General features: G+C 39.9%; 1 protein-coding gene across 1 annotated transcript in view; it reads right to left on the bottom strand.

Moving 5' to 3' along the window:
• The window catches only part of MRC1 (mannose receptor C-type 1), a 71,448-nt gene extending 56,312 nt beyond the window's left edge, over positions 1 to 15,136 (bottom strand). The window contains exons 1-5 of the mRNA XM_070726467.1: positions 14,996 to 15,136; positions 10,597 to 10,998; positions 6,109 to 6,282; positions 1,987 to 2,148; positions 1,450 to 1,563 (exon numbers count right to left, since the gene is read on the bottom strand). Of these exons, the coding sequence (XP_070582568.1) occupies positions 1,450 to 1,563; positions 1,987 to 2,148; positions 6,109 to 6,282; positions 10,597 to 10,998; positions 14,996 to 15,056 (913 nt within the window). The 5' untranslated portion in view covers positions 15,057 to 15,136. The remainder of the gene's footprint in view (positions 1 to 1,449; positions 1,564 to 1,986; positions 2,149 to 6,108; positions 6,283 to 10,596; positions 10,999 to 14,995) is intronic.
• Between the last annotated feature and the right edge of the window lie 1,371 nt (positions 15,137 to 16,507).

Raw genomic sequence — 16,507 nt, 5'->3', positions numbered from 1 at the left:
AGGGAGAAAGTTACCAACTGCTGAGGAAACCATTTACAGTGGTCCCTCGACTTGCGCGTTCTCGATTAGCGCGAAACGCTGCAACGCGGTTTTTCAAAAAATATTATTTAAAAAAATAAAATATTAAAAAATAATTTTTTTTTATAAAATATTAAAAAATAATTTTTTTTTTATTCTGTTCCCTGAATGGAGACCGCCGGCCGCTCAATCGGGCCGGCAGGGAACAGAATGGAGCCTTCCGCGGCGGGGCTGGTAAGGGGGGGAGCCGAGGGGGGAGCTGAGCCCAGCCCCGTGGCATTCGCTTTCCTCCCGCCGGCAGCCGACTGATCGTGGGCTCCTTCGCAACCTCGGAGAGCTTCCTGGTTTTCGTGAGCTTTCATGCCCCGGAAGCTCTCCGAGGTTGCGAAGGAGCCCACAATCAGTCTCGGCTGTGGGTGGGAGGAAGGCGAATCCCCCGTGGGCTCCGTTACATCTTCCGCTGCCAGCCAGGCCATGCTGGCGGCAGCGGAACAGTCGCTGGCTGTCAACTTTTCTTTTTAAAACTGGGCAGGAGCTCGGCCGAAAGCGGCTGGAGCGGCAGAGCCGAGCACGCCTTCCACCCAGGGAGTCCTGCCCTTTCATCCCCGCCGACCACAGGGGCGAGGGGTGGGGATGAAGGGGCAGGACTTCCCGGGCGGAAGGCGTGCTCGGCTCTGCCGCTCCAGCCGCTTTCGGCCGAGCCTCCCTAGCCAAGCGACTGCCTTCCGTCGCAGCGGGGAACATCGGCGCAGGAGGCAGGAGAGGACCGGGCGACCGGAGAAGCAGCGCTGCCGCCGCCACGCCTGGCTCGACTTCCCTGGCTGCTTGGCCGGGGAGGCTCGGCCGAAAGCGGCTGGAGCGGCAGAGCCGAGCATGCCTTCCGCCCGGGAAGTCCTGCCCCTTCATCCCCACCCCTCGCCCCTGTGGCCGGCTCATCCAGGGGGGCGTGTGTGGACTGGCAAGCGGCAAGCGGGAAGACCAAGGGAAGGTTCCTTCAGCCGCCCAACACCTGATCCGCTCCGCAGCGCGGCAGCAGCGAGGAGCCGAAGATGGGGTTTCCCCTTTGCCTTTACCCCATCTTCGGCTCCTCGCTGCTTCCGCGCTGCGGAGCAGATCAGCTGTTGGGCGGCTGAAGGAATCTTCCCTTGGTCTTCCCCGCCGCCCACACGCAAACTCCACCATCTGCGCATGTGCGGCCATGAAAAAAATGGCGCACATGCGCAGATGGTAGTTTTACTTCCGCATCCAATATAACGCGGAAATCGGTTAGCGCGGGAGGTCTTGGAACGTAACCCCCGCGCTAACCGAGAGATCACTGTAATTTCTTTTATCCAAATAAAATAGGAAAAAATAGGTGACATGAGGTTTTAATAAAAAAACAAATTAAAGTAAATTTTTAAAATGTATGTTTTCAATAAAAGAGAAAATTACCTGGTGCCCAATTTAGATATCTGAAAGGATAGCCACCACTCCATTGCCATCCACTGTTGAAATCCAAACTGTTAAGACCAAACCAGAGTGCAGTACTCAAAGTAGAAGTTAACCCTGGAAAAGGATCAACATTTAACAATGCATCTATTTCAGGAATATACACTGAGTAGCGTGCAGCAACAATTACAACAATTATTTGGAGGTAAGAAGCATACAGTTAGTTGCTTCTCATATCTCTGCAACCACAATGCTATAAAACTTGTTATATTCTAAATTGTTTATGGTAGAAGAATACTAACAGTGTCACCTAAACTACCAAGTCAGTTCACATTCATAGTTCATGGTGGAACTGAATCACTTCCAAGCATTTATGAGTCCTGATTTTCCAAATAACAGTGACAATAACAATAGATAGATAATAACCCCAGACATGCCAGTACTTACAAGTAGGATTGGGAATAAAATGTTATATTTATTTTAACTCTGATTGTACTGTAGGAAATACAACAAAATATTAATGGACTTTAGTTTATTTACCTGTAAGGTACATTTGTTCATGTACCTCTGTGATACCCAACAAATTGGCACCTTGTTGTTGGCAACTTTTACTAGCTTGGAACCAGGTCAGAGCAGCTTCTGTGTTTATTTGATACTTGCTACTGGTCACGGGGTCTTCAGTCCAAAAGTACTCTTCATTAGCTGTTAAAAGAAAGATGTATCCATATGGTTTCCCATGGTTTTAAAACAATAGAACAATATCATGCTTAAAACTAGATTGTTTTCATAATTCACTACTGCGAGGATTCTATTTGTATTTAAAAATAAAATTATTTGGTCAAGCAGCCTAAAGAAAGCATAAAGCACAAAATCCTTAAAACCCACCTCTGTCGTCAGGCATGGGGGAATTGAGATATTCCCTTCCCTTTAGGCTTATAAAATTTATGCATGGTATGTCTGGTTGTATGATTGGTTTCTTAAATTGGGGTTTTTTACATTATTTTTAATATTAGATTTGTTCATATTGTCTTTTTACTATTGTTAGCCGCCCCGAGTCTATGGAGAGGGGCGGCATACAAATCAAATCAAATCAAATCAAATCAAATCAAATCAAATCAAATCAATAAATAAATAAAAAATAAAAAAATAAATAAATAAATAAATAAATAAATAAATAAATAAATAAATAAACAAACAAACAAACAAACAAACAAACAAATAAATAAATAAATAAATAAACAAACAAACAAACAAACAAACAAACAAGGCTTTAATAGCTGAAGACTAGATGTCTAAGTGATGGTTTATACAAAGAAAAGAGGCAATTTTGTACTAATGCCTGAAATTGCTACATTCCAGATATGTGAGCTCCAGGCTTCCCCACACCATTTTTCTATTAACATATTAGACTATAGATTCCATGATTTATTTACTATTTTGTGCCTTTGAGTCAACCTTGTCTAAGTTCTATGTGGAGGGAATGTTAACGCAGCTGAAGGTCACTAGAATTCTGAAAGGCTTCACAAAGCATAGAATTACAGTCAACTTCTGATAACTGCTTGAACAAATAGTAACACTGTATGTATGTATGTATGTATGCATGCATGCATGCATGCATGCATGCATGTATAGCAGTCTTTTGTCCATCTAGGTCTAAAGCCTAATTTCATTAGAACATAATATATTAAACAACATTGATTAGATGGTGTAACAAGTTGTTTTTAAATCAGAAATCATTTATTTTTACTTTAACTGAACATAATATGTGAATATGTTCACAGCAGCTACAAATGAGCAAAACAAATCATAGAACCATGGCCTCTGAGTTTTTCTGCTCCAGTGCCCCCTTTATAGGGACTAGGATCAAGTAAGAAGAAAGAAGAATTATCAGTCATCCAGGTCATGGTTGTCTTACAAGCTTCTCATCCAAGAAGCTTCCTCAGTTCTTTAGGGGTAGTGATTTCTGACAGTCTCAAAATGGGTGAACAGTGCAGTCAGGCAGTAGGGAAAGCAAGTAGGATGCTTGGCTGCGTAGCTAGCGGTATAACAAGCAGGAAGAGGGAGATTATGATCCCACTATATAGAATGCTGGTGAGACCACATTTGGAATACTGTGTTCAGTTCTGGAGACCTCACCTACAAAAAGATATTGACAAAATTGAACGGGTCCAAAGACGGGCTACAAGAATGGTGGAAGGTCTTAAGCATAAAACGTATCAGGAAAGACTTAATGAACTCAATCTGTATAGTCTGGAGGACAGAAGAAAAAGGGGGGACATGATCGAAACATTTAAATATGTTAAAGGGTTAAATAAGGTCCAGGAGGGAAGTGTTTTTAATAGGAAAGTGAACGCAAGAACAAGGGGACACAATCTGAAGTTAGCTGGGGGAAAGATCAAAAACAACATGAGAAAATATTATTTTACTGAAAGAGTAGTAGGCCCTTGGAACAAACTTCCAGCAGACGTGGTAGATAAATCCACAGTAACTGAATTTAAACATGCCTGGGATAAACATATATCCATCCTAAGATAAAATACAGAAATAGTATAAGGGCAGACTAGATGGACCATGAGGTCTTTTTCTGCAGTCAGATTTCTATGTTTCTATGTTTCTGAAGAAAAGAAAAAGAACTGAAGAAGCTTCTTGGGTGGAAGTGAAATATCTTTAAGGAAAAAATGAAGTCCAGTTGATTTTTGAAAAAGAACCTTTGGGAGAAGAAAACTGGTTACTAATATACTAACTGTTTAACATAGAAATGGTCTGCAGAACAGTATCTCCATTATATCAATATTAACTCCAAAAGAAAAGGCAGAAATGAATTCTTTGAAATGAAAATTCTTCAATTATAAAATTCAGGAAGGAGATGAGAGTTATCTGTCATGCTTCCTGTAAGCTAGACAATTTTGCAAGAACATACGGAAGGCAATGTACAAAACAAATGTGTCAAAAGGTCAGGATGCAGTTCCACTTTTTCCTGAATTATTCTTCACCATCTAAACTGCAGAAAAAACAATTGCTGCCAACCTGCCTTCCATTGAGGACCTGTATACTGCACGAGTCAAAAAGAGGGCGGGGAAAATATTTACTGACCCCTCACATCCTGGACACAAATTGTTTCAACTCCTACCCTCAAAGCGTCGCTACAGAGCACTGCACACCAAGACAACTAGACACAAGAACAGTTTTTTTCCAAACGCCATCACTCTACTAAACAAATAATTCCCTCAACACTGTCAGACTTTCTACTAAATCTGCAATTCTATTCTACTAGTTTTTCTCATCATTCCTTTCACTCATTTCCTCCCATGTTGACTGTATAATCTTATTAATAATAAGATTTTTATTAATATTGCTTCTTCATTGCCTATTTGACCCCTATGACAATCATTAAGTGTTGTACCATATGATTCTTGACAAATGTATATTTTATTTTATGTACGCTGAGAGCATATGCACCAAGACAAATTCCTTGTGTGTCCAATCACACTTGGCCAATAAAAATTCTATTCTATTCTATTCTATTCTAAACAAGGCTATAGTTGTTGCTTATCATACAACCCAAGTACATATTAGAAATGAGTTATATAGTATGCTATATATTAACTTATAAAATATGTTGTTCTTAACTGATCATTCACAATGTAGTGTCGAGTCATATTGCATATTAATGGCATATATTAACTACATTGATTCCATAATACTTTTTGAATTATTGCAACATACTTGATGTGGCCCTGCCACATATCATTATATTATATTATATCAATTGGTCAACAATGCAGTAAATTATGTCTGCATAACTCTACTCTGTGAAGTAGCTCACTAAGTTTCTGGGTGCAACTCTAAGAGTTGATGATCAGCTATAAAGTCCTATATTGTTTTCTTTCTCCCTTCCTTCCTTCCTTCCTTTCTCTCTCTCTCTCTTCCTCCATCTCCCTCCCTCTCTCTCCTTTCTTTCTCCCCGTCTCTCTCTCTCTCCCTCTCCTTCCAACTCTTCCTCCCTCCCTCCCTACCTTTTGCCATTGCCCTCAGTGTCCAATGTCATTCAACTGGTTTTCTCATTAACATGAGCTGATTTCCTGCTTCCTAGGATCATACTTAGTTTCTATACTAAATTAGTCCCCACCACCATACATTGCATAGGAGAAGACTATTTGTGAAACTTTCTGCTCCCAAAAGTATTTGGCAGTCCCACATGTCTAACAAAATGAACACACACCTGGCTCCTTTACTGAAGTGAAGTCACCTTAAGGACCCTAGACGTGTGCCTTCTTGGTAGCACTTCCCACCTGGAATAACATTCATCCATCTTCACTATTGGTCCCAACCCTTTCAGAAAGATAGTCAAGACCTAGCATTTCCCCCAGGGCTCAGGCTCTGGATTAGTAGACTTTCCAATTGGCTGGGCTATATGCTATAATGAATTCTGATCATTCTTTACTCCTTTAGTTGCTATTTAATGGTATGCATTGTTTTCTATTTGTTTGATGTTTGATTTTTTATATATACCACCCGGAGATAATCTGTTTGTATTCTCTCACTAAACAAACAAATATTAGTCTTTAGAAAACAAGTATTTCCTCCATACAACAGCATTGCATAGATACATAGTGCCATAATAACACTTCATGATCCAAACCTGTCTTGAAAAATCCTTACAATTCATAGGACAGAATCCATATTTCTTTTTTTTGTTATAATTGCTTGTAGTTGAACACCACAGCAAACCATCAGTCCTTGCTTCAATGGTACATTCCGCATACCACTTGGTACCATACTGGAAAGGGAATACACAAGGAGCCCCATTGCTGTTACCTTTTAAGGTAAATAAGTCTGGAATGAAGGAGAGAAGAAATAATAATTTGCAGTCATTCTCTATCAACCCTAGAAAGCAGACAATAAAATATTGCCAAGAAAACTGCACCTGTACAGGCAGTTGCCAGGAATCAGTATTGACACATATGTATATCACACCTACACAAAAGAATTTGGCATGCATGGAATTGCCGAATTTCAGGATGATTCTATAATAAATCTCTCAACATTACTTCATTGTTTTCTGCCTGTTCACATTTAACTGCCTTCTACTTTAGCAATTTCTTTTTCATGAAATTGAAAAGAAAAGATTGAACATTAAATGTATAAGATATTTTGGTGGAATATTGAAGTGCATTATTCAATTTTAATTTTGTGTATGACATAAAAGAAGAAATGAGAAATCTGAAACCCTGGACAAATATCTTTGGTCAGGTGCAAATAGATGTGCACAAGAGAGCATTTGATTATAAATATCTTATTTAGAGTATGAATCAAATAAGAAAAGAGTTCAAGGCTTTTTGTTGCTTCAGTATTAAACATTTACTATAATAGAGGCAAATATGCTAAAAGGATCAATGAAAATATAACAATTCATATTGATTGCAAGGTTTAACCTTTTAATAAAACAAGATGATATATTTTGAGGCTACTGTATTTCATTTGAAAGATCGGAAATATTTTTTAACATCTTCTAGTATGTAGGAAGGAGGAATTACAAAAACAGAGTGGAATATTGGAGATTTGACCAACTTTGAAAAGCTTATATTACAAAATTCATAATATTTATTGAGTGTGTATGTACAAACATTTTACAGAAATATGATTCAGAAACTGAACTCAAAGATTGCACAATTAAACAGCTGCATAATTAAATAGGACAATTTATAAGCAAGATTGGGAATGTTGTATTTGTGTCAATATTACACTCAAATAAATTGATGCAAGGCATTTTTTTCCTCTTTGGAATATTGATCCATAGTTGCCAAATGTTTGTGTGTGTGTGTGTGTGTGTTAATCGCTGCTTAAAAGTGTTCCTTGTTCTGGCCCAGCGATAGCCCACCATTCCCAGTGCCACCAGAATGGGCCAGGAGCATGCTCAGAAGCCGAATCTCATGTGAGGACATACGATTTCTGGGTTTTTTTGCTTCCACGAATGTGCAGAAGCAAAAAAGATGAAAATCAGTGCAAATTTATTTATTTATTTATTTATTTATTTATCTATCTATCTATCTATCTATCTATCTATCTATCTATTTATTTATTTATTTATTTATTGGATTTGTATGCCGCCCCTCTCCAGAGACTCGGGGCGGCTAACAGCGACAATAAAACAGTGTACAATAGTAATTTGGTATTGATGATTAAAAATCAATTAATATAAAAACCAAACATACATACATACATACCATGCATAGAATTGTAAAGGCCTAGGGGGAAAGAGGATCTCAATTCCCCCATGCCTGGCGGCAGAGGTGGGTTTTAAGTTGTTTACGAAAGGCAAGGAGGGTGGGGGCAGTTCTAATCTCTGGGGGGAGTTGGTTCCAGAGGGCCGGGGCTGCCACAGAGAAGGCTCTTCCCCTGGGTCCCGCCAGGCGACATTGCTTAGTTGACGGGACCCGGAGAAGATCCACTCTGTGGGACCTAACTGGTCGCTGGGATTCGTGCAGCAGAAGGCGGTCCCTGAGGTAATCTGGTCCGGTGCCATGAAGGGCTTTATAGGTCATAACCAACACTTTGAATTGTGACCGGAAACTGATCGGCAACCAATGCAGATTGCGGAGTGTTGGTGTGACATGGGCATATTTAGGAAAGCCCATGATTGCTCTCGCAGCTGCATTCTGCACGATCTGAAGTTTCCGAACATTTTTCAAAGGTAGCCCCATGTAGAGAGCGTTACAGTAGTCAAGCCTCGAGGTGATGAGGGCATGAGTGACCGTGAGCAGTGACTCCCGGTCCAAGTAGGGTCGCAACTGGTGCACCAGGCGAACCTGGGCAAACGTCCCCCTCGCCACAGCTGAAAGATGTTTCTCTAATGTGAGCTGTGGATCGAGGAGGACGCCCAAGTTGCGAACCTTCTCTGAGGGGGCCAGTGATTCTCCCCCCAGGGTAATGGACGGACAGATGGAGTTGTCCTTGGGAGGTAAGATCCACAGCCACTCCGTCTTGTCTGGGTTGAGTTTGAGCTTGTTGACACTCATCCAGGCCCTAACATCCTCCAGGCACCGGCCCATCACTTCCACTGCTTCGTTGGCTGGACATGGGGTGGAGATGTATAACTGGGTATCATCGGTGTATTGATGATACCTCACCCCATGCCCTTGGATGATCTCACCTAGCGGTTTCATGTAGATATTAAATATCAGGGGGGAGAGGACCGACCCCTGAGGCACCCCACAAGGGAGAGACCTAGAGGTCGACCTCTGATCCCCTACTAACACCGACTGCGACCGACCACAGAGGTATGAGGAGAACCACTGAAGAACAGTGCCTCCCACTCCCAACCCCTCTAGTCGGTGCAGAAGGATACCATGGTCGATGGTATCGAAAGCCGCTGAGAGGTCAAGAAGCACCAGGACAGAGGACAAGCCCCTGTCCTGGGCCCGCCAGAGATCATCCATCAACGCGACCAAAGCAGTTTCCGTGCTGTAGCCGGGCCTGAATCCAGACTGTTGAGGACCTAGATTATCCTGCCCATTTGCCCGTCTGCTGCCTGTCCTGCCTGTTTGTCTACCTGCCACCTGCTGCCTCTTTGCCAGATCACTGCCTGCTCTGCTGCGAGCAGTGGCTTCACTGCGAGTGGTCCAAGTACTCCGCCGCCTGTTGCCTGCCTTTCCTTTCACCTTGATGCTTGCATGATTGCTTCTCCTTCGCTGCGCCAGGCTCGGGCCTGCCACTGTTGCTACTGGCCCCAACTACCACTCTAGGTGCTACAGTGAGACTTGGGTGCTGAAATCTCACGCAAACGTCCTTCCGGCAGCGAGATTTTGGCAAAAATCTCTGATTTCTTTGCTTCCATGCATACACAGAAGCAAAGAAACTGGGTATTTTTACCAGAATCACATCAGTTGCACATGTATGGCCGGCAGTAATGGAGCTGCATGCTACTCCTGTTCTAGCCCTATGAGCTCAACCTGGAGTACTGGTGATAGGCAAAATGTGGCCCCTTGGCTCAGACTGTTGCTGCTTAATGCCAGGTTTGTTGTAAATAAAGCTCCCCACATCCAGGATTTACTCCTGGAAGAGGAGGCTGACCTGGCATGTGTGACTGAGAGAATTCTTTTCTCTGAAATGTGCCCAGCCGGGTTTCAGGTGTGGCATCAGCTGCAACCCCAGGGAAGAGGGGAGGGAGAGAGGGGGGAGGAGTGGCTATTATAGCCATAAAGACCCTCAGCTTACACAGGCTCTCTGCTTCCGAGATATCTGGTAGTTGTTCTGATTAAGGCTGGAGTCGGCTTACTGTTAATAATAATTGCTTCTCAGATGATTAATTTTCAAACAATAACATTTTTTATTTCTTCTACTTAAATTTTAGTAAATTACAGTTCCGTTATGCAGCAAAATACTTTTGGTTCTTTTGGGCTGAAAACCAGGTCATTTACCTTTCTAATTAATTCACTGACTACTAGAAAGCATTCTCTAAATCTTGTAGCTGTTTTTTGCTGATTAAAAAGCAATAAATCACACAATAGAAAACTCACTTATCAGAGAGTGAAGGCAAAACTGCCATGTTGGCTGAATTTCAATTTGATGAAAGCAGCTTCTGCTTCCGTTCAATTCTGGATGTGATGTAATTAATTAATTAATTAATTAACTTACGCTCTAAAATTCATCTCAAAACTTCCTACCACTAAGTTCTTCCATTCTTCTCTGCACCCTTCTGAATTTTGGATTTATCCATCTGGTATTTTGGCTGCTCAAACTGTCCGACGATACATCTTTCTGTATGCTTTCATTTGAAGGCTGCTCTGCTATCTCCTCCTCCTCCTCCTCCTCCTCACTAAAATTCTTTTCATCTCCTAAATCAGGTAAATTGACAGTTTCCATTTCACCTTCATCTTCTGAGTCTGAACATTCTTTAAGAGTTCAAAAGGCACTGAATGTAATCTATTCTAATCTAATGTGACTTTTAAGAATAACTGTGGATTTCGTTTTAATGTATTGCAATTTTAACAGGGTTTTAATGTTTTTGTATATTTTAATGTGTTTTTATTTTTTCTGTTTCAGAAAATGTTTAATGTGCCAACATCTCAATTTTTTTAAATAAAAAAAAAACCTATATTCTGTGGACATCACTGGATACAAGAAAGCGAGAAAGCATGACCAGTTTACCTTCATAGCCCCGGGAGCATAAATCATCTTTAGTTCCATAGACTTTCCATCTACTCCATAAGCCTGATCCTTGGTAGAGCATAATTCTTTTTTCATTTCTGTTGCCATAGTTGAAATGCAGGCTTGCATTTTGGATAGCAAAAAGTGTGTCATTTTTGCACTCCCATTTCTGAAAGCTACTTGTTGAGTCGCATGGGTACAGCTGAACTGGTGTCCAGTCAATTTTTGAAGCTACTCCCAAACATAATTTCTCGGAAACACTCATCACCTGGTATCTGGAAATCCACTTGAATTTTTGTGCCTCAGCTTCATAAGTACAAGCAGCTACTGTGACGTAGTTGGCAGCCTGAACATATACACAGACCTTATGCTCTTCATTATATATTAGAAATGTGCTTGTATCTATAGATATAAAAATAAGTTAAAGGTGAGTAAAGCAAGCATTGGCCATAGAACTAGTTAAAAAAAAACCTGGTCTTGCATATCAATGAATTAAACATATGTCTTTCAGTTAGAAGACTGAATATACAACTCCTAAATGGACAATTGCTAAAAGTGGGTTAAGGGTTAACACATATTGAATTTGAGCATGCTAAACTTTCATAGGATTGATATATTTAAATAGAATGAAACATATAATCACTATTAACAGCTACATTTCTGATCACAGTTTTGCAAATTGTAATCTTTTGTGGAAATTATACCACTTATCTGTTTTTCTACAGACCGTAGTATATAAATGTGCTATTTCTATCTGGGAATTTGAAATACTATTGCATACTACTTGAACTCCAAACATATGAATAACTACTACAGGCTGCAAGAGGTTTTGGTTTGTTCTGGTGGTCTTTTGGAATTTTATTGCCACATAAAGTAAAGCCAATTTTTTATTGTTTATATTTATCACGTAAGTAATTTCTAACTCAATTGCACTACATTTTACTTTAGACTTTCTTCCTGAGAGGCAATAGATAGCTTTTCTGCAGAATTATGACCTGGAAAATCTTCTATTTCAATAAAAGGTTGGCCTAGACTTATCTCATCCATAAACCAATTTCCGCCTCTTGTTGTGTTTGACTTAAGTCATTAGGAAACAGAATACAGCTGATGAGAACGAACTCTTACTGTTTGACAGTTGGTCTTCCTCACTGACAATACCAGGAAACATATAATTATCACTAATACTGATAAAGCTTACTATTGCATTGTTCTAGCAATACTCAAAATAATTAAACAAGCCAATACTAAATATGCAGTGCTTGCAGAATGTCCTGTTTTATGGAAGTATCTAGTGACAAGGTTTTTTAAAATGTTTCCAGTTTTATAGATCATTCTGCTATACTACTCTAGGACTATAGTAAATATTGTTTTGAAAATAAGAGGAGGGAATTTCATAAACATCCAGAAGAAAGGCAGAACGCAATGAGGATAATTGTGGTAATAACCCAGAGAGCGTAGTAATAATTATCATGGTGATCATGTTTGAAATGTATGCTTTAAAATGCATAAGGATATCTTCTCAGGATATTTTGTTGGCAGCATATATTTTTTTCAGATTTGGGCACACGTCTAGAAAAAACAACACAGCTACTTTAAAGAGATCCTGGGTTTAAACTCAAACTCAGGCACAATCTGAAGTATCTCTACCAACTAATTAAAACATATATAATAATATAAATAACCATACTTCGAACATTATATACAGGACACTCTGCATACCAGCAGACAGTGGAAAAACTATCCCCAAGAAAAAGTTATAGGACAGCTGTGAAAATAGGTCCTCCTTCCTGTTCCCCACTAGTAGGAAAACTAAATATTGTCTTCATGGCTAGGCTATAACCCCCACCCACCTACCCCCACCCCCAAAAAGAGTGTTTGGTGTTGAAACCAATCATGGGATCAACAGCTGTCCACACAATGAAATAGAACTTAACCATCTCAGCTTTTGGAAATGCATGAATTCTGCATGGGGAACCAGACCTGCATAGAAGTTACCAGTTGAAATTCTGTGCACGAGGTTTGACAGAGAACATGAGATCAAGGTAAGCAATATAATTATTTTGATTCCTCTTAACATTCTATTGATTGAAACAGTTTTGCCTACCAGGATTAACCAAGGATGAATACACAGGCTCATACTTCTGTATTTAATGAAAGTGGATTTTTCTTTTCCATAAAACCTTAAAAGATTTTATAAGTAATCCCTGATTTACGACCACAATTGAGCCCAAAATATCTATTGCTAGGTGAAACATTTGTTAATTTTGCCCCCATTTTATGACGTTTCTTGCCACTATTGTTAAGTGAATCACTGCTGTTATTTAATTATTAATATGGTTGTGAAGTGAATCGGGTTTCCTCATTGGAAACTGACTCTTTGGAACCATCTGTGCCCATAGACTCGTACTGCCCCCATCCTCCTGGCCTTCCAGAAAGTCATTAAAACCTGGTTCTGTCGACAGGCCTGGGGTCGTTCAGCAAGGCCATCTACCTCCAACCAAGAAGAACGAATGATTTTACTTCTAGGAGTTTTGATGTTTTCTATGGTTTTTATTTGTTATACACCATCCAGAGTCCGTAAAAAGTTGGGCGGCTTATAATTCTAATAAATTAAATTGAATTAAATTAATTTGACTTTGCTTGTAAGGTCATAAAAATTGGTCACTAGACATTTTAACCCTCATAAATACAAGTCACTTGTGAAGCACCTGAATTTTGATCACATGACTATGGGGATGCTGCAATTGTTATAAATGTGAAAAATGGCCATAAGTCACTTTTTCCAGTGCCAATGTAACTTTGAACCGTCACTAAATGAACTGTTGTAAGTCAAGGACTACCCGTAGTACATTCTCAACTCTTTAATTGTTATTTTATGGAGGTAAAAGCAAAAGCAAAATGCTTTTCAGACATTTAGCTAATGCATTAAACAGGTGCATTAGTCCAATTTCTGAAAATCCTGAAAGCTTTCCTTTGCAATCATGTACAAAGTAGTCATTTAAATTATGATCATAAATCAGTATCTCCCAATGAGTTCAAATGAGATTGCCTGAAAAGAAGTAGGCACAAGGTTGTAGTTTTAATGTAGCAATCAGGAGCTAATTTTATAAAAAGAACTATTTTTGGCCTTAGAGTTAGAAATATTGAAGTTATCATGCTGCTGCTTTAAAAATGTACTCAACCCATGCAAAACTGCATCTTAACAGAATATTCCTTAACTAGGAATAAATATCCATATTTAATACAATATGAGTTTATTCTGGGCTTATTACAATACCCACCCACTCTGCAATCTTTAGTGGTGGTATTAAAGATGGTGAATGGTATTCGTTTAAAATTTAATATTCAGGCAGCCAAAGAAAGATTTTGCAGATGACAGCCCTGTGCAATAAGAAACCTGTACTATTTAATCATACCCATCTTCCCAACCTATTATTACCATTAGGGTTAAATCATTGCGCTAAATATCAGTATGAAATATATATTGTCACGTAGGAGGACTGCTATGCTATTTCATAGGAATGCCCCATTCATAGAAACGGCAGAAAAAGACCTCATGGTCCATCTAGTCTGCCCTTATACTATTTCCTGTATTTTATCTTAGGATGGATATATGTTTATCCCAGGCATGTTTAAATTCAGTTACTGTGGATTTACCAACCACGTCTGCTGGAAGTTTGTTCCAAGGATCTACTACTCTTTCAGTAAAATAATATTTTCTCATATTGCCTTTGATCATTCCCCCAACTAACTTCAGATTGTGTCCCCTTGTTCTTGTGTTCACTTTCCTATTAAAAACACTTCCCTCCTGAACCTTATTTAACCCTTTAACATATTTAAATGTTTTGAACATGTTCCCCCTTTTCCTTCTGTCCTCCAGACTATACAGATTGAGTTCATTAAGTCTTTCCTGATATGTTTTATGCTTAAGACCTTCCACCATTCTTGTAGCCCGTCTTTGGACCCGTTCAATTTTGTCAATATCTTTTTGTAGGTGAGGTCTCCAGAACTGAACACAGTACTCCAAATTTGGTCTCACCAGCGCTCTATATAAAGGGATCACAATCTCCCTCTTCCTGCTTGTTATACCTCTAGCTATGCAGCCAAGCATCCTACTTGCTTTTCCTACCGCCCGACCACACTGCTCACCCATTTTGAGACTATCAGAAATCACTACCCCTAAATCCTTCTCTTCTGAAGTTTTTGCTAACACAGAACTGCCAATGCAATACTCAGATTGAGGATTCCTTTTCCCCAAGTGCATTATTTTACATTTGGAAACATTAAACTGCAGTTTCCATTGCTTTGACCATTTATCTAGTAAAGCTAAATAATTTACCATATTACAGACCCCTCCAGGAATATCAACCCTCATGGCAAAGATCTGGGAGTCACTTACCTACAAGTGAAACAGCGCTGTGAAGAGCAGAAAGGAAAAAGAGAAGACAAGAGATGAACATTGCTAGCTAGTTTCCACTCTCTTTCTTTCTACCAAGATATGTCATATCATGGGCTCCTTTTGTAGCACATCTTATTAAATCCAGCCAAGAGAAGAGATGGGCTCATTTCTGAGAACTGATAGTTCCACAAGTACATTCTGGAGCTCAAATGATAAGGAAATGTGCTTCCGCATGGACCATTTTGGAATAACAGGAATTTGCCGTTCAAACTTTGCTTCCGTAAGCTAATTTCACTGCTGAAGGGGGTGGGGGAGATGACGGTCTGCTTCCATAGAGTCACAGGTGATAAAGCAATGATTGTTCAGCATTTTTTTCACCCCTGGAATTCTAAAATCAAGGTGGAAGCTAGGAAGAAGGCAATTCCCATGAAAGAAATGGGCTAGAAGTATGCTGTTGCTGCCAGGAAATGTAAAACATTTCAGAAAGCTGGGTTTTTTTAAAAAGAAAAAGGCTGTGTTTTCACTCTTTAGTAAAGGGTGGGGAGAATCTGAAATGCTAAGTATGATTGATCCTGCTGTAGGAATTTATGTAGGCTACTTTTCTAGATGACAGCTGAAAGATTTTTGAGTCCATCTGGTATAAATCTACCTAGGGGTAGAGCCTTCTCTGTGGCAGCCCCAGCCCTTTGGAACCAGCTGCCCCCTGAAATTTGCACCACTCCTATATTCCTGGCCTTTCATAAATCTTTGAAAACTCATCTCTGCCGGTAGGCTTGGGGCCGTTCAGCACGGATACTCTACTCCAACCATGAGTGAAAATAGAATGGATGTGACTGTGTTTTATAATTGGGGGTTTAGATAAATTTATATAATCGGGTTTTAGATAAATTAGATAACTGGTGTTTTAGATAAATTTAGACTGTTTTAACTAGTGGATTTCTTTTGTTTTGTTCCTGTTGTAAGCCGCCCTGAGTCTGTGGAGAAGGGCGGCATAGAAATCTAAGTAATAAATAAATAATAAATAAATGTTTAAATTTAGCTAGTCTTTGAATAATGATGTTAGTCCATTGCATTCGAAGGGGACCTTGACATTTAATGGGATGTGGGCAGTGTGTGGCTTATACAGGCACAAAATGTTCTTCCACGTGTTGAGCAGACATGTGTGGGCACCATTGTTGCAGTTTTTGCAGCTCTCGCTTTGTGAAGTGCTCACTTCTCTTCTGTTATGAATGTTCTTCTGCCCTCCAATGTCTAGCAGCCTTGGTGAATCGGCATGCACCATGTTGGTTGATCTTGTGCCAGGACTTCCCAGGAGGTGTTGTCGATATCGAGGGAATTGAAGGAGGCTTTCAACATGCCTTTGTATCACTTCCTTTGTTCCTACTACTACTACCAGGGAATCTAAACCACTATGAGGGAATCCCAAGGCTGTAGGCCAGACTGTGAAATCAGATATCTTCCTGGCAAAAACACTATGAGAGTGTTACTAAGAAAACAATTTCCTTGAATCTA

Source organism: Erythrolamprus reginae, chromosome Z (genome assembly GCF_031021105.1).
Source record: "Erythrolamprus reginae isolate rEryReg1 chromosome Z, rEryReg1.hap1, whole genome shotgun sequence".
Lineage (NCBI taxonomy): Eukaryota > Metazoa > Chordata > Lepidosauria > Squamata > Dipsadidae > Erythrolamprus > Erythrolamprus reginae.
Note: the sequence above shows the minus strand (reverse complement) of the source record. Positions and strands in the feature narration are given on the sequence as shown.